The sequence below is a fragment of the Palaemon carinicauda genome, chromosome 27 (assembly GCF_036898095.1).
Source record: "Palaemon carinicauda isolate YSFRI2023 chromosome 27, ASM3689809v2, whole genome shotgun sequence".
Lineage (NCBI taxonomy): Eukaryota > Metazoa > Arthropoda > Malacostraca > Decapoda > Palaemonidae > Palaemon > Palaemon carinicauda.
In genome coordinates this window covers 4,017,083-4,035,708 of record NC_090751.1, presented here as the reverse complement: position 1 = coordinate 4,035,708, position 18,626 = coordinate 4,017,083, and the positions used below count along the sequence as shown (strand labels likewise).

Sequence of the window (18,626 nt, the reverse complement as noted above, 5' to 3'; positions counted from 1 at the left end):
TTATTATTATTATTTGCTAAGCTACAACCCTAGCTGGAAAAGCAAAATGCTATAAGCCCAGGGGCCCCAACAGGGAAAATAGCCCAGAAAGGAAAGGAAAGAAGGAAAAATAAAATATTTTAAGAAGAGTAACATTAAAATAAATATTTCCTATATAAACTATGAAAACTTTAACAAAACAAGAGGAAGAGAAATTAAATAGAATAGTGTGCCTGATTGTACCCTCAAGCAAGAGAACTCTAACCCAAGACAGTGGAAGACCATGGTACAGAGGCTATGGCACTACCCAAGACTAGAGAACAATGGTTTGATTTTGGAGTGTCCTTCTCCTAGAAGAGCTGCTTACCATAGCTAAAGAGTCTCTTCTACCCTTACTAAGAGGAAAGTAGCCACAGAACAAATACAGTGCAGTAGTTAACCCCTTGAGCGAAGAAGAATTGTTTAGTAACCTCAGTGTTGTCAGGTGTGTGAGGACAGAGGAGAATCTGTTAAGAATAGGCCAGACTATTCGGCGTATGTGTAGGCAAAGAGAAAGAACCGTAACCAAAGAGAAGGATCCAACGTAGTACTGTCTGGCCAGTCAAAGGACCCCATAACTCTCTGGCGGTAGTATTTCAACGGGCGGCTGGTGCCTTGGCCAACCTACTACCTCATATAGTATGAAAAGTAATGGGTCAAGAGCACTACTCTAAGGAACACCAGATACTGTATAACATTCCTATACTCACTGCGGTGCGCATCTATAAAAACTCTTTGCAATCTATTAAAAAGACCCACCAGTCCCAACTGTTTCAGTTTGAAAATAAGGGTTTTATGATTAATACGGCCAAAAGCAGCACTAAAATCAAGGCCAATCATACAAAGTTCCTGACCACAATCAAGGTATTTCTGTACTGCACTGGAGAATTTAAGAAGGGCATCACATGCCTCAAGCCCTTTACGAAAGCCAAATTGTAAACTATCGAACAGTATCTACCCTAGGTGTTGTAGGAGGTGCACTCGCCCCCATCTCTTTTGACGTGCCCGTAAACTACCGAAGATCCGGCGCCTACATTAGTAGGAAGAGCCCCTCAATGGTTTGCCCTGATCACCATCATTGCTGATCAAGAATATGACTCTCTTACAGGATTACTGCCCAAGGAGGGTTGCTGTCTTGTGAACAGTGTCTCTTCAGATAATGTATAGATGACATTTCCAGACAAGATGTTCCAGGGAGGTTAGGTCTTCCAGCCCTTTTCTGCTAAAGTTGTGTTGGTAGAAGGGGCTATTGAAGGAAAGGGAAAGCTACCTTCATTGTCCCGAGGTGGGAAGACTCCTCACCCGAAGGTGTCAATGTCTTTCCCCCAAAAACAATCTTTGGGCATCACGCTGACTTTTCCAATTCATCACGATCCCAGATCATAATTGAATGAGAGGAGTTTGTCCTGGTGGAAGTCGTCCAGGTAGTGCAGGAGACGGCTGTTGTTGGCCTATGTCCCTGCTCTGGAACTGGGATAGATTGGGATCTGGAAGTATGCCACCTTCAGATCGATTACCATCATGATGTCCAAATGGCCTTATGGTCTTCTGACTGTTTGGAACTTTCCTCTTGGACGAGGTTTGTCTAAACTTGTTCATGTTTTGAAGGTCTACAACTGGTCTCCCTCCCCAGTCACTTTCTCTATAAGAGTCGAATGACGAAACTTAGGCAGCCATCGTTAACCTCCAAGAGGAGAGGTAAACATTATTGGCCAACATTACCAATGTTGTGCCTTATCAAAAATGCAGACAGCGGATATACTGGTAAAATCGGCCGAGCATGCTTGTATGGTGCGCTCTGGAAAGCTCTCTTCTTCTGCATGACCTGGACCTCTGCCTGGAGGAAAAGCACTTTGACGATCCCCGGCAGTAGGCCGATGAAGTCGATGGTGGTAAATCAGAGGAGTATGCCCACTATACAAAGTTCCGTAGCGACACCATCCTCTCCTCTATTCGTGTTACAGGCATCTTCCCACTGATAGCATAGTTGGAGGAATGCCACCTCTAGTGGAAGAGGCTAAAATAGTAAACCGCTTCTGTATTCAGTCATGCTAAACTTGTATGTGTTGTTACAATTTTCTTATACATATTGTCAAAGCTGGTGCCTGGCCCTCTTGCTGGCATGTGTCAGTTGTGCCTTTGACCCTGTCTGCTTTGCCATAGTTGTTGTCAGTCCCAGGTCATTTGGTCCATTAGTCAGCAACAGTCCTTGGATTGTGCTGACGGTTTATGAGTGGTAAGCTTGCGCAAATCTTTATAACCCGTTTGAAGCATATTTGGCAGTAAAAATGGGGGTGCGGGTGGGGGCAAGGGACGGGTCTTACAGGTCAACCGGCAAGGGATGACATGCCAAAGGCTAGGAGAGAACCAGCATGTGATCACTCTGCTATATGCCTAAGTGTAACCAACAGATCGGCGCTCTGCCATCTAGAACTGTTGGGAAACAACTGCATTCCTCCTAACTATATAGTGCAAACCTGAGTGCTCTGCTCAAGTTTGCACTTGCGTAGGAGTCCATTACATTATTTTCACTATCTAACCTGAGTCCCTCACTCGGGGTGTATTCTTGTGGGAACAAATATGAGATAGAAGTGGTATTCCCATGGAAGTGTAATCTAGCAGGCAGGTGAGAGGGTTTATATCCCATCGCAAGTAGTTGAGAAGGTATGTGACCGATCAAGAGCCGTTGAAAGTGAGCACAACTGATTACAAGCAATCACTTGAGTAGTTGATTTGCAACTTGCAATCCAGCTCATATACCATGTTGCTCTCTTAATAATCTGCAAACCCCTGGTAGTATATCTAGTATAGATCTAATGCGAAAGTTAACTAGAGATGGTACTACTGTAAGGAAGCGTAATTACTAAAAAAAACTTGATCGAAGACCAAGTCTGGCGGTTAGCAATGCAAAGCAATTGGCTTCCAATAAGTGAGGTTGAAAACATTGAATCAACAGCACTCATTAAGATACCCGTTGCTTGCGAGCATACCCAAAGAAGGAAACAGAATTCCTTCAGGAAGGAGCCTGTTCCTTTAACTTCAGAGAATTCAAACTCAAAAGGTGGTAAAGCTGAGAATCCAGCGTTCACCTTTGCCTAACCTAAAGAGTTGCGGGAGACATGTTATCATTAATTATGTCTATGACTCGAGGATAATAACTCCCAGTTGCAAAAGTGTCCCCTAAAGAGTTGCGGGAGACATGTTATCATTAATTATGTCTACGACTCAAGGATAACAACTCCCAGTTACAAAAGTGTCCCCTAAAGAGTTGCGGGAGACATGTTATCATTAATTATGTCTACGACTCAAGGATAACAACTCCCAGTTGCAAAAGTGTCCCCTAAAGAGTTGCGGGAGACATGTTATCATTAATTATGTCTACGACTCAAGGATAACAACTCCCAGTTGCCAAAGTGTCCCCTAAAGAGTTGCGGGAGACATGTTATCATTAATTATGTCTACGACTCAAGGATAACAACTCCCAGTTGCAAGTGTCCTTTCAAAAGTCCAAGAGTACTGGATAAAAGCTTGATAATCTGTCAAATTCTCCTGTCAGTTAAAGAATGTCCGTTCCCACTGACGGCTGCTATCAAAGTGACTACTCGGTGAGCAAGCTAGGGGGGGAAGCAGGGTTTCCTCGCTCCAGGTCAGTAACCACCAGCCAATTACCTAAACCTCATCATAAAATCTTGACTGCCGTATTCTAGCTTCGCTGTTATCATTTTCCTGTGTAAAAGATGAGGATTTGCATTTTGGCGCCAAAACAAATTTGTATGAGGGTTGTCTAAAATGCCTGTGTTTATGTAACAAGCAAATCTATAAAGCCTTTAATATGATTATAAACATAAATTAATTGAAAAAAATTTACATTACAAAAAAATAACTTTAAAAAGTTTCATCATTTTTAGTCACAGGAAAAAATGTGATAAATAATAAACTTCAAACAAAAACAGTTATGGGTATAGCAAAATGTTATAAAAATGTAATACCCATAAAACTTCAAGTCTGAAAATGTGAGGTAAATGGTAAATATCTATAAAATCTTACTTAAAAATATTTAGGAGTAAAAAAGAACTCCAATAAAATACTACTTCACAGGTTAGTTAAAAATGTTTTGACTATCATTTAAAAGTAACTTAATAAGGATTTTCACTGAAAAAAAATTAACTTCACAACTGAAAACACATACTACATGGCACTATCTCAACATCAATAACACCAAAAGGGGGACTTTGATAAAGTTTATTTATATACTCACCTGATGTTCATAATGCTTCTCTATCGAAGCCTGGTTTAATTTTGTTGTTTACCCTACAACTAAAAATTTTTCATTTCATTTCCTTTCAATATGCTTAAGCCTCTAGTACAGTATTGAGACATTCTGGTAGTTTATGATAATAATTCCTGCTTGCGTATGCCGTAGCCCTTGTCTTTTCCGTTCCTTGTCAACCTCACGTAAATAGTATCGACGTGTACCCCTCCAGAATAGGAGTTTTTTTTTTTATTTGGGTTATTAGTGATAAGCTGATACTGTTTTTTCATCCAAATAAGTTACTCAAGTTCCTATAGTGTTTATTTTTCTAAATTAAATCTTGATGGTTCTCCATAGTTTTTGCAATTTTTCTTAAGAGTCCATACACATTTAGCTCATGTGCAAAGAAAAGCCTTTACGCAATTCAGTTCCCATTTAGTGTTAAATCCCTATCTTGCTCAAAAAATCTCTGTGATCTCTAAAACAAATCAATTGTTTAACCTTGTTATTGAACCAGATCTAGTTAATTCTCCTGAAACCCTTGTTGACGTAAACAAAAGTTAATCTTTACATATAGGTTTTTTAATCTCGACACCAAGAACACCAAAATTATGTCAATGAATTCATTTTCATTTAGAACATATATATAAATAAATTCCATCTGAAAATGCAAAGTACAGAACTTTTTAAAACGATCATTACACCAAAACATATTTTCTAAATATAATATTGATTTTTTAATACAAACCCATCGGTTGTATTAGCCTAATTCATGGTCTTCACAATACTTAGATGCTTCATTCTCCGATTTAAATTATGTTGTCTGCTGGCTACGGCAGTACCATGCGTGAGCAGCCATGGACTATGGTTTCCCGTTATGTAAGAACCTCATTACAAGTGTAGAAAAAAAAGGAGCCTGGATTAGAGTTAGGGCATCATTAATAATGACGCATTTATATTTTATTCAAAGATCAATTTATGTTTGGTAAAAGATTTCATTTTCTTTTACTTATAAACCCATAAATCACATAAGCTTAGACCATAAATTATGATCAACTCTCTACAGAAAGGAAGGATCCTTCTAGTCACCGATAATTCATGCGTCAATTTTTAAAATCAAGATACTTTTCATAATAAACTCTCTACAGAAAGAAAGGATTCAGGGGGAAGACTGTGCTGTTGCATAAAAGCCAGGAAAATAGCCTTATTTAAGAGCTTAAGGCTTAACAATAACAACTGACTCTGCATTAAAAGGAAAGTTGTAATTGTGGAGTAAAAACCCCATAATTGGAAGGAAAATAGCCTTAGTTGAGCTTATGGCTTAACAATAGCAAATGACTCTGTGCATTAAAGGGAAAGTTGTAATTGTGGAGTAAAAACCCCATAATTGGAAGGAAAATAGCCTTAGTTAAGAGCTTATGGCTTAACAATAGCAAATGACTCTGTGCATTAAAAGGAAAGGAGTTGTAATTGTGGAGTAAAAACCCCATAATTGGAAGGCATAGAAATATGGTAACTAAAAAACATTAGAAGATAGTAGTTAATAATACCAGATAGATCTTCACTTGCTGTATGTTAATTGTGAAAGACAAAACATAACTCATGATGACTTGAGCTTCCTATCTCAAAAAGGTGGACCAGCAAGGAATCCAAAAGGTCTGGGGTTATCTGACACGAGGACCCACGTCTTCCAAACTGACAAGAAATGTCTAGTGGAGGAAAGCCTCTTACAACCCATCAAATATGTCCTTTTATGAAGTGAAAATTTCCTACCGTATATGTGAAAATGGAAACCCAAGCATGAAGGTTCTGCGTCAGAAAGGAGGATGCTAAGACCTTTCAACTACCTACTGTCTGATGCTAACAGAAAAGTGTAACCTTGGTCTCTGATGCTAGAACAGTGGATATCACTAGCTGTTTGGCTAATGAGGAGTTATTAACCCTTTTACCACCAAGGTAAGGTTAAATTTTGAGCACATTTTGCTATATATTTTTTTTTATTGCTCTAACAGCCTTAATTTTTGTCATAGAGAGGTCAGGTTGATCTCATTCTTTTGGAAAATGCCTGAAGTTTCTCATAAAGTTATCAAAAATATGCAAAAACATGTAAATAACAGTGTTTTGCAAGAACGTACCGGTACGTCCTTTGGGGGTGAAAGGGTTAATACGCTGCCCCTGAGAAGTCCTTAGGGATATTTGAAGCCTTCAAAATAAAACTCAGAGGAAACATAAATTGAGGACCATCTGTTCTGGTCCAAGTTCAATACATGTCTTGCCACAGCCTGAGAATCCCCCATTTGGAGCTACATATAGTGGAAGCTAGTGGTTCTCTTTTATTGCAAACAGGTCTACTTAAGAGATCAGGAGACAATCTCTAGGATCTCTAGGAAAGAGTTCTGATTCAAGGTTTATTTGGTGTCTAGATGTCCATTATTACATAGAAAGTGCCCTGAAAGATGGAAGGGGAGAGGAAGATTCCTAACCTGAAGGAACTTTATAATGGGAAGAATATCTGCATTGGGAATTCTTGATTAAGAACCTCCTCTTGTGAGACAACAAACTGCCTCCATGTTGGTCATGAAAATCTTAATATGACAACAGTTCCTTATTGAATTAACTCTCTTCAATGTCATGACTGCTGCTATCAGTTGCAACAGCTTTATGTAAAATACTGCAAAATGAGAAGACCATTTCCCAAACTCAAGGGTTTCCTCTGATTGACCTACCCAGCCCGACCTGGCAGCGTCTGTGCGAAAGATCGTGGATATTGGGGAGGGACCAAAGGAACTGACCTCGATAAGGTCTTTGGAAAACACATGGCCTGCAAATTCTTTTGTAGCAACTGGGTAACAATGCCCGGTTGTCTCAAAACTCCCCCAAGCCGCTCTTCCCTTCCAATGGAGGTCCTTCAACCTGTTCTTCAAAACTGGATTGAGTATTGATGTAAATTGAAGGCCTAAGACCTTCTCCAGTTACCATCTGGAGGAAAAGGCCCACCTTCTTTCTTGTCCAATAAAAAGAAGAGATGCCAAGTTTAAAGTAAAATAACCATCATCAATGTCTTACTATTACTCTAGTAAATAATTTTATATTCGATCAGGTTTTATTGAAATGACAGCAGGTTATATGTACTTTATCTATAGTGTCATACAGGGAACATATAATTTACATCCCTTTATAGGTGGGGATTTCTGGCCTACGCAAAACCAATTACCGATGTAGGGTGGGTATTAATTTGCATAAATATACGCTATGGTCATCAATAAGGACTCAGCAATAACCTATTATTACCACCAAGATGAGAAAAAACAAAAGGGTGAAATACCCATATCTGAATATGAAGTGCACAAGCAATATTAGAATGAAAAACCAATAAACAAAATTCCCTAAAATGTGATTTAATAAGAAAGGATTTTTTTTTTTAAATTGGCTAAATCTCTTGAGGTTAGAAGTACAGTTCTTACCTACCAGGAACCCATAGCTAACAGGTGCACATGAAAAGTACTGCAAGTCGGCTTGCAAACAATTACATTTTGGAATAGACAGCCTAAGAATAGCGATGACCACAAATTGGGATGATGCAAATGATGGGTTTGCAAGTCTTAATAAAATCAAACAGGTTTAAATGATCAAGTCTTCTACTGCATTATGATTAGGTTTTAAAGGTCACTCAAAAGTAACAGGGCAAGGAAAGGACATTACATTGTTTCACAAAGTTCTGAAGACCAAACATACGATCCGTGCCCAAGCTAGGATCAGTGAGGCCCAAGCAATGGCTGCTATGCCTCTCATCCTTAGCTCTCTGGAACTAAGGTCATGATTTTATCCAAGAAAGGTACTTGAATTAAATCAACTTCTACTTATACAGGAGTGTTTCACGTTGAAGAAAACACACAAGCAAATATTGTATCTTTACAAAGGTCGCTTAAATAAGATAAAATGCACGGATTCCGCCCAAATGGATTACGTATAATGACTGCATTTTTTTCTGAAATATAAGGACTGTCTGAAATATATCTTATGCATGTGAATATTTACACAAAAAAGGCAGGATCTTAAATGACTACTGTATCAAAATATGATTAAAGGAACTTTTCCATTTCTGTTAAATATGACAAGTATCTACCAGAATTCCCTCCAACCTTTCAAGTTAGGTTTTTGCACTTTAAAACCAAAGGTCAAACAAAGAATTTTGGGTATTGAGGGATTTTGAATGTGGCAAGGAAGTGGGGTAGAAGTCTCAAAATCTTGATAGAAGACCAAAGTCAGGGCTTTTCTGTTGTCATACATTACACCTTCTGATTATCACCAGTTTATATCTTTTGCTTAAAGCGTCCAACTTTTTTTTTTCTCTTTTGCTCAAAGTACCAAACTTATTCCCCATGTGTCTTGATTTTCGCTTCCCATTACATATAAAATTCTTTACAACAGTCCTACAAAAAAGGGATTTTGACGAAGGAAAAATCTATTTCGGGGCGAGGAACCTGTGTCGCTCCGTGAAATGCTCCTCTAGCACCATTTCTAAGGCATAGTTATTGCTGAATATACCAGAGAAAAAAAAGAGATGCATAGAATGCCATGAATAAACCTAGCTCGCTCACTCTTTAAGTATCAGTATAGAAAACTGGGGCGTGATTGAACCACGACCATAGATCCCTCACCAATTAAACCTCTCCTTCATCAACATCCCCCCCTCTTTTCAGTGGATTGAATAAACCTTTATCAATTTTCTTTTTGTTAAGCCAGATTGATATCTATTTTCTGGGTTATTAATTTTTTACTTCATACTGAAACAGCTCAATTAACCCCATATTTACTAACAGCTCGCCTCCATACTTGAACACAAATGAAACTAGGAGCTTCTTGCACCATTGAAAATTCATCTAAAACACTAGTTTAAACTTGAGGTAACAAATATCCTACTCTAGATGCAGATTGCAAGCTACTCTACATATTTGTTCCTTACAAAACCATTGTAGCATTATGTCTAAACACATTAAACAAACTACACAGTATTCTATATAATATAAAAAATTGCATATATAATAAATTGCCCATTTCTAGAAATAACATAAATTTCTATAACTAAAGTGGGCCCTGAAGCAATGACACTCGCTAATAAATGGTGATACTGTATAACTTGTATGAATGGACATATGTATGTTTATTTAAAATTCTAATTTCAGTGTGAAATAAATACATCCTTTGATAATGTTTTTTCAAATTGTATCAATGGAATTTTTCTGCAATAATGATATGAACACTCACATAAAAAATATGCAGAAACAGTATAATATATTAAAAAAATCTAGTCTATGACACTAAAGGCATAATTTTTTTCTATAATTTTTTTTCATGAAATTCTTCCACCCATCATATTTCTATGCTTCTTTTTTAATACAGTAGAAACATAACTGGAAGGTCGGCTCCTGACATCGTGAGGTCTACTCCTAAAATTATGAGACTAAGATATTAGAAAATCTACCATTTAACCATAGAATTTGTTAGGAGATAGTTCACAAATACCAGGTACAAGTCTGTTGGATACCCAGAGTAAGGGGTAATAAAAGAACATGGCTAAGAAAAAAAAAAATAAAAAAAGGTAAGTTTTCCAAACACAACCATCAAAGCTCCACAAAAACCTTGTAAAAATATAGACATCTACTTGAGACTGGAATCTGAACGTTATAATGTATACTTTCTACGTTTCTGAGGCCCCTCAGTCTCAAAATGTAGAATTTACAGACTTTGTATTTCCTAACCTTTCCTGTCCTGGACCTATCTCAGTCACAGCCCATTGACTTTTGAATAAATATGTCCCATTCTCTCTTGACTTCATTCACAAGCTAATTCTAAACATATCATTAAAGTAGTCTGGTTCCTTAGGTACAGACAGTAATTAATAGCTATAATACAATTATTTACATGAACAAAATTCCCCCCTCCTCTCTGCCTAAAGTTGTCCAGGGCTAATGAAACAAAAATTCACTAGGTTGGCAAGTGAAAACTGATGTAAAGTACCTGACTATGCATGTTCTATACTGCCATAACTACTGCAGTGTTTCTTCTTTCAAAGAATATTCACTTTGGTAAATTCGGAGATAAAACAGCATGTTATGTGGGAACACTTTGTGATAAACAGCGTTTGTGCTGTAAATACAGTAATAGGTTTGTTTTAAAAAAATCAAAAATTATGTTTGGTCAAACTCCAAAATTCAAAAATTAAAATTGTGGAGTGATAGTGAAATATAACAGTAAAGCCTTTGAAATACTGGTGTATTAGTAAATAAATTATTTACTTTTAAAACAAAGTGTTTAACTCAAGCTATGAAATACCTTTTCCATAAGAAACTTTTTAACTAATCATCCTGTTATAATGTTTCTGGTAACTAAAATACCCCAGTATGTAAATTAACATATAATACCACACCTAGAAACCGGTATGATATAAGACTATTACTAGTCAAAATTAAAATTCCCTGACATATACCTACGACTGCCCTTCTTGAGAAGCCACTGTATCTTCCTTGTGAACCCGAGGCAATGACGAGACCTAATTATAATGGTTTGCTCATATCCATAAACACGATTGAAGTAAAGCAAGATAGCTTTAACCTACCTCCTACTGGTTCATGGTTCACTCAGCTTTTTCACTTTCAAAAGACAATTTCCAATGAAAATAAAGTTATTGGAACGTTCAGTATGCTTCAAAACTCTTCTGCAAATGTCATCTAGATGAGGCCTTATCAATATGTGGGACAGAGCATGCCTTTAATAAGATTTCATTTAGAACAAATTTTAGAATCAAATTACATATTTCTTCAATAACATAAAATTCCAAGATCAAATTTCAGGTGACGGGTATAATATGATGGCAGTTATTAATGGGGTCTTGAGTAAGAGACCTGGCCATTTGAAATTTAAAATCTGTGTACAGTAATCGAGTATTTTTTATCCTTTCCATATCATACCAATATGGCTCATGATATGACAACAGACATGAACTACTGTACACTTGATATATTCGTGTTTATCTTTTAAAGTATCCACTCTGGGCCTCACTTTTATATGTACATTTTTAAAGCATAAAAGTATTTACATTAATCCCATAGTTATTCCAATTCTCTTGTGGTCATAATATAAAAAATCTAGACCAAAAACGCAAACCAAATAAGGAGCAACGTTTAACTGCATGTTGGAAATTGAAGGTTACTGGTTATTTGTTAATGCAATACAGTAAATACTGTAAAATCAAAAGCTTAGAAATTACTTAGTCATTACTATAAACATCATACAGCACGACCGAGGTTAGTCTGGGATCTCATATTAGAACTAAGCAGCAACTGTGCTTCATCATATAATTGTAACAAACTTCAATTTTTTTCTTTACCACTGCCTGCAGTCTAGACATAAGTTATTTTCAATCACGAATGGATAGAGCTTTACCAGAGAATACCACCTGTTAATCTATAAAACAAAGTAACGAACAAAAATATCAGTTAATGGCCAGCACATACTAACAAGTACCAACCATCGAAACATGGGATGAACTCTGTAAAGACTATAATACTCCCTGACATTCTATTTTGAGATGGATGAAAGTTTTAAAAACCACCTCATTCAAAGAAAAAAAATGCAATTAACAGACAACATAAAATGCTATTTAAAAGAGCAAAGTTATATAAAATATAAAAAAATATTTAGTTTAAAACGGACAACAACAAAAATATGTTGATACATAATACAAAGATAAAAGTACTAAGAGGAAGGCACAGTGACTGTTACACATCCCAAAGAAAAGAGAGAAGTTTGCAGCCAGAGATTCTGGAAAAAAAAAGATGCCAGTAGGAGATGGAAGGTATTGAGAGTTATCATCTGACACACTCACTACTAACTGGAAAGAAAAACAAAGCTATAGTATGTGTTATTGTGGAGAGAAGTCGTATACAGTTCCGCATAAAAGTTTAAAAAGTTACAAAAGAAGGAACTTCAGTAACTAATAAGTCCTTGCAGTATTAGTGACAAGTGAAGAAGTAGTGGAAAAAAAATGGAAACATAAATGAACACAGATAAATGCTAAGAGGTGAAAGAATGCTACTACACATGTACTGAAATTTACCTCCAAGCTGGGGAAAGCAACGTATTTTTCCAGATTGTCGTAATCCTCGTAGGGCTCACTGTCGTCTGGAAAACCACCTGGAAGCAAAAGATAAGTTTGTAAAAATCAACCCTAATGACACGATTATAATACACTTGACACCTAAGGAAAATTTCAACCATCTGCAGAGATAACCTTTCTTATTAAAGATATTTAGGTTCACTATAAATGCCTCTACCAAAGCCTGGTTTTTTAACAAATAAATTCAAGTAATATTCTGATTAAGAGCGTATTAAATTTATGCAACAATTGCCGTTGCCTATCATTTAACCCTTTTACCCCCAAAAGGACGTACTGATACGTTTCACAAAACTCATCCCTTTACCCCCATGGACGTACCGGTACATCCTTGCAAAAAACTGCTATTTAAATTTTTTTTTGCATATTTTTGATAATTTTTTGAGAAACTTCGGGCATTTTCCAAGAGAATGAGACCAACCTGACCTCTCTATGACGAAAATTAAGGCTGTTACAGCAATTTGAAAAAAATATACTGCAAAATGTGCTTGAAAAAAAATAACCCCTGGGGGTTAAGGGTTGGTAATTTCCAAGTATCCTGGGGGTAAAAGGGTTAAGCATAAGATGAACCACATAAATAAAAAGATTTCCATATGGAACTAAGATTTTCTATAAATGATGATGTAAAGCTAAAACCTCACTCAAACACAATCTAATATATTCAGACATTAATAATTATCAATTATTTACTGACAATACAACTGCTTTTATCTTCAAAGAATGTTTGGCAAGAATATTTTTCAAGAGGTTTTTAGAATAAGCCAGGTAAAGTACATTAGTAAGAATAGGTAAATAACATATCCCTGAACTCTGCTTTTGTTTAAATTAACTGAATATTGAAAGTCACCAAACTCATAAATCCAATCATGAAAGTATAATGATATACAGATAAAGTAATACTGCACTGTACAAGAGAAATTCATGGCATACTTTCACAATGATTCAGGAGAGTAAAGCTCAATTACATGGTAAACATACAGTATAAGATATATTGCTAAACAAATTGTGTTTATGACTGGGAAACTTGTGAAATAACTAAAGCCCTGTCCACGCGATCGTGCATACCCGACGGGCAAACAGTGATACCAGACCACAATAGTTAGTAAGAATGAAGGTTAATGATGTCAGAAGCGTGAAAACCAGACATGGATCTGGCATCATAGTGTGTTGCCAGATCTCTGCCTTTAGTTTTCTCGCTTTTGACGTCAACAACCCTCATTTTCACTAACTATTGTGGCCTGGTATCACTGCTTGCCCGTCGGGTATACATGATCATGTGGACAGGGCTTTGAATATGCAGTGATCTGACAGTCCTGTGCTACCAAAGATGTGGAACTCAAAATAGTGAAACTTACAAACCATTGGGTTTATTTAAAAAAGTAACCATTAACCCAGACTATAATTCCTAAATTGGAGGAGGAAAAATACACTTATTTTAGATGAGGAAATCTTTGAGACAGCACTATAACTAGGTGTGCTCACTGTCAGGTTAAGATTGAAAAGTTAAAGGTGCCTGATTTCAGTTGCTCTATCATCTGAAGATGCACACCAGAAAGTCTTCTAAGCAAGTACAACCCACAACTATGGGGCCCAACCACAGCAGTATCCTCCTAAGTAAACAACTTGAACAAACAGTCCCATTCTGCTACCACTGTACTAGAACTCTTTATGAAAACAGTACAGGATTTTTGTTTTACAAAGAAGAAAGTTTCTCTCATTTGCAGTGTGAGTTAAAGCTAAGTTACTCACATGAAATATAGAGCAATGATGATATTATAGTATCTTTTAAGAAGTGAAAACCATTAGGGCTTTCAAAATGTCATGTCAACGCAGGCCTTTGTTACCAATACAAATCCCTTAAAAATTAACTACATCCCCTGACCTCAGATTAATATGATACAAATTTTAAACAAGCTGTATTTCTATGATTTAACTCTTACACTAATTATTTCCAAGTAGCTTTTCATTGAAAAATCCACAAGGTATCAAATTCCGCTGCACTAAGTATTAAATGTCATACAGACTTATCTTGCAGGAATCATGGTCATCAACAAGTTCCTGGTATGTACTGTAAATTAGTTGCCATCCATTTATTGCACGTTAGTACTCTATTCAAAAGGCTGAAATACCAGGTACCATACCACCTACGGTAACGCACTCATGGAGACGCACCATTGCTCCTTTATTTCTTATAAAGAATTTCAGTTTATTATAGGTAAAGAAGGCATTGCTCAAATGGCATGGTGAATTACCACTGCCTTTGATATAGTACAATACCTAATACAGTACTCTATCTTGTGGAAAGAAAATTATTCTTAAAACATAGGTTTTGATAAAGGAGACGTTTCTCCCTAAGTTTGGCAGATTCGTGCCTTTTTTTTTTGGCTTTGAAAGTCCTGTATAAATACCAACTATTATTGTACTGTATATTAAAACACAATCTTGCTAAAATTCCATTATAACTTGCAAAAAAATTAAACTAACTTTTACTGCAGAACATGTCATAAAAAAACAGAAGTACTTTCTAATGTACAGTGTCAGTAGTTCTTTCTACGAAAATGTTTAGTATCAATATATTTTCATACAGCAGGCCAAACCTGATTACCGGTACTCATTTCAAATCCTTCTGATTATTCTAACAGTTAAAATTTTCTAAATAGTGTAGACACAGATATAAGATATATAATCTTTAAATACTCATAAAAAAATCATCATAGAAAAAAAATTATCGTACTCATAACCTATTGCAGGCAACGAAGTGCACAAAATAATGGAGCCTTTAAAAGTAGGCCTATGAAGAAATTAACATTTGTATAACAGAAAAAACTAAATCAGGTAATTATTGAAGGGTAGTCAAACTTTAATGAATAATCAGTCTCCTTCACTATGCTTGGGAACTAATGCTTTGTGTCACTCAAACAAAACATTTCTTAAGAGGTAGATATTCTTTACAATATACATATTTTAAAATAAGTAACTGCAAGACATTAATCATCATTCAAGCAATAATTGTTGCATTTTGCATCTGTAAATCTCGCTCAAGAAACAAAGCCACTGAAACTGTCTGAATCCAAGACCTCAGAGACACTGACAACTAGAAAAGTTCTAGCCATGAACTATTATCAACTGCAATTTATAAACTAAAATAAAATTAGCTTCTGATAAAGTAAAATCAAATTAATGTTATCAGTTTTCATCAAAGACAGGTACAGTACTAAGAAAATTCTTACACTTTCTGGCAATACGTAAGTTCAGCTAGTAATGCTGTTCAAGAACCAAAACCAATCTTTTATATCAGAACTTGTTATAAGACATTAAATTTCTGTATTTAAAATGACAAAAGTTTTTTGAGAAAGATCCTATGACTACTATCCATTTTAAGACAGTCCACATAACTTTTAAAAACTTCTTCAAATGTTTATTACTGTATTTAATTTCAAGGAAATGATTAACAATATATTTAGCTAATGTTTTTTTTTTTACATTTTCTTAAATTATTTTCAATATATTTAAGCATATATAAATACAAAGAAAAAAAAAACATTCTCTAAACTGCAGTCATGCACATACACAAGGATGGAGATTAATAACAATGACCAGAAGAATATTGTTAAATACTTTATAATCAATATCAGTGAGGTTAGCGTAGAGAAAATCTCCAGGCATTGGCTTTAATCAAACTTATTGTATCACATGAAGTGGTGTTTTTCAAGCAAATCCTACATAGCTTATTTGCACGCTCTCCGACCCCGGGTCGCCTCAGAGCGCGTTTCACTCCGCCTGAGGTTAGCCTCTTAGAAAACGGGAATAGGGTAAACTACACAAAAGGCTGGTCGGTTAGGGTAGAGTTACCAGTAACTCCTAAGAAGTTAGTTCTAGGTAAGTACCCTGTGTTGGAACAATTGACCAAATACCTTATTAGTACTACGAATTTACTCATGAAATAACTCAACTGTTAATCTACTGCAAAATAAGATAAAAAAAGAAATAAAACTCAAAACACTCCAAAGGCATCATCAGGGAGAAAAATTATATATTATATCAATCACAAATACTGTACTCAAAAGTAGCAAATTGTAATTCCTCTGGAAAAAAAAAATTCTGGTGCAGATATTAGTAAATTCATTAGGTATCGGGGATATTGTGAGGGGTTATAAATAGAATCATTACAGGCTCAAGAAACCAATTCACAGAAAAAAAAATCTGATTCCGCATCAGATACAGTTTAGTATAAAAAAATAAACAAAAAAAATCACTCGGGTCTTAAGAATTTAGGGGAAAACTCACTGCTTTTAATTACTTGGGTCAAACAGGGTTTGCACATAAATAAATGTCTCTATATACCGTCAATATCATCATAAATCTCTTCCAGAATGTCATCATAATCTGTTAACACAGCTTCCGGATCTACGTCTCCATCACCCGAACCACTTCCAGCTGTCCAAGTTGAAGATAATGAAAAAAAAAATTTCAAACTCCAATAATAAAAAAGGCTAAGGATATCAATCATATCAGCTACACAATAAAATGTTATTTTCATTAGTAAAATAAATTTTTGAATATACTTACCCGATAATCATGTAGCTGTCAACTCTGTTGCCGACAGAAATCTACGGTCGGGATACGCCAGCGATCGCTATACAGGTGGGGGTGAACACAACAGCGCCATCTATGGTCAGGTACTCCAGTACTTCTTGTCAACACCACCTCAATTTTTTCCTCGGTCCACTGGTTCTCTATGGGGAGGAAGGGTGGGTCAATTAAATCATGATTATCGGGTAAGTATATTCAAAAATTTATTTTACTAATGAAAATAACATTTTTCAATATTAATCTTACCCGATAATCATGTAGCTGATTCACACCCAGGGTGGTGGGTGGAGACCAGCATACATGTTAACAAAGAAGCTAAGTATCCCGTATTTTATTTTATTAGTTATTCAAAAATAACATAAAATAAATAAGTACCTGGTAAGGAAGACGACTTGAACCATTACTCTGCCTTTATTAAGTACGTCTTCCTTACTGAGCGTAGCGGTCCTCTTAGGATGCTGAACGACTCTTAGGTGCTGAAGTATAAAGGGCTGCAACCCATACTAAAGGACCTCATCACAACCTTTAACCTCGGCGCTTCTCAAGAAAGAATTGACCACCCGCCAAATCAACAAGGATGTGGAAGGCTTCTTAGCCGACCGTACAACCCATAAAAAGTATTCAAGAGAAAGGTTAAAAGGGTTATGGGATTATGGGAATGTAGTGGCTGAGCCCCCGCCTACTACTGCATTCGTTGCTACGAATGGTCCCAGGGTGTAGCAGTTCTCGTAAAGAGACTGGACATCTTTGAGATAGAATGATGCGAACACTGACTTGCTTCTCCAATAGGTTGCATCCATAACACTCTGCAGAGAACGGTTCTGTTTGAAGGCCACTGAAGTAGCCACAGCTCTCACTTCATGTGTCCTTACCTTCAGCAAAGCAAGGTCTTCTTCCTTCAGATGAGAATGTGCTTCCCTAATCAGGAGCCTGAATAGGTAAGAAACTGAGTTCTTAGACCTTGGAAGAGAAGGCTTCTTGATATCACACCATAAGGCTTCTGATTGTCCTCGTAAAGGTTATGACCTTTTTAGATAGTACCTAAGAGCTCTAACTGGGCAAAGTACTCTCTCCAGTTCGTCCCCCACCAAGTTGGACAGGCTTGGGATCTCGAACGACTTAGGCCAAGGACGTGAAGGAAGCTCGTTTAGCAAAAAACCGAGCTGCAAGGAACATGTAGCCGTTTCAGATGTGAAAACTATGTTCCTGCTGAAGGCGTGGATCTCACTTACTCTTTTAGCTGTTGTCAAGCACACGAGGAAAAGAGTTTTTAATGTGAGGTCCTTAAAAGAGGCTGATTGGAGAGGTTCAAATCTTGATGACATAAGGAACCTTAGGACCACGTCTAGATTCCAGCCTGGAGTGGACAACCGACGTTCCTTTGAGGTCTCAAAAGACCTAAGGAGGTCCTGTAGATCTTTGTTGGTGGAAAGATCCAAGTCTGTGTGGCGGAAAACCGCTGCCAACATACTTCTGTAACCCTTAATCGTAGGAGCTGAAAGGGATCTTACGTTCCTTAGATGTAACAGGAAGTCAGCAATCTGGGTTACAGTGGTACTGGTTGAGGAAACTGCATTGGCCTTGTAC

At 36.6% G+C, this 18,626-nt stretch overlaps 1 protein-coding gene across 3 annotated transcripts in view; it reads right to left on the bottom strand.

Annotated features, from left to right (window-relative positions):
• The window catches only part of LOC137620511 (voltage-dependent calcium channel subunit alpha-2/delta-3-like), a 263,284-nt gene that overhangs the window by 51,950 nt on the left and 192,708 nt on the right, over positions 1 to 18,626 (bottom strand). For all 3 annotated transcript variants that reach the window (XM_068350700.1, XM_068350701.1, XM_068350702.1), the window contains 2 exons: positions 16,791 to 16,883; positions 12,390 to 12,466 (listed from right to left, as the gene is read on the bottom strand). In XM_068350700.1, coding sequence (XP_068206801.1) covers positions 12,390 to 12,466; positions 16,791 to 16,883 — 170 coding nt within the window. The remainder of the gene's footprint in view (positions 1 to 12,389; positions 12,467 to 16,790; positions 16,884 to 18,626) is intronic.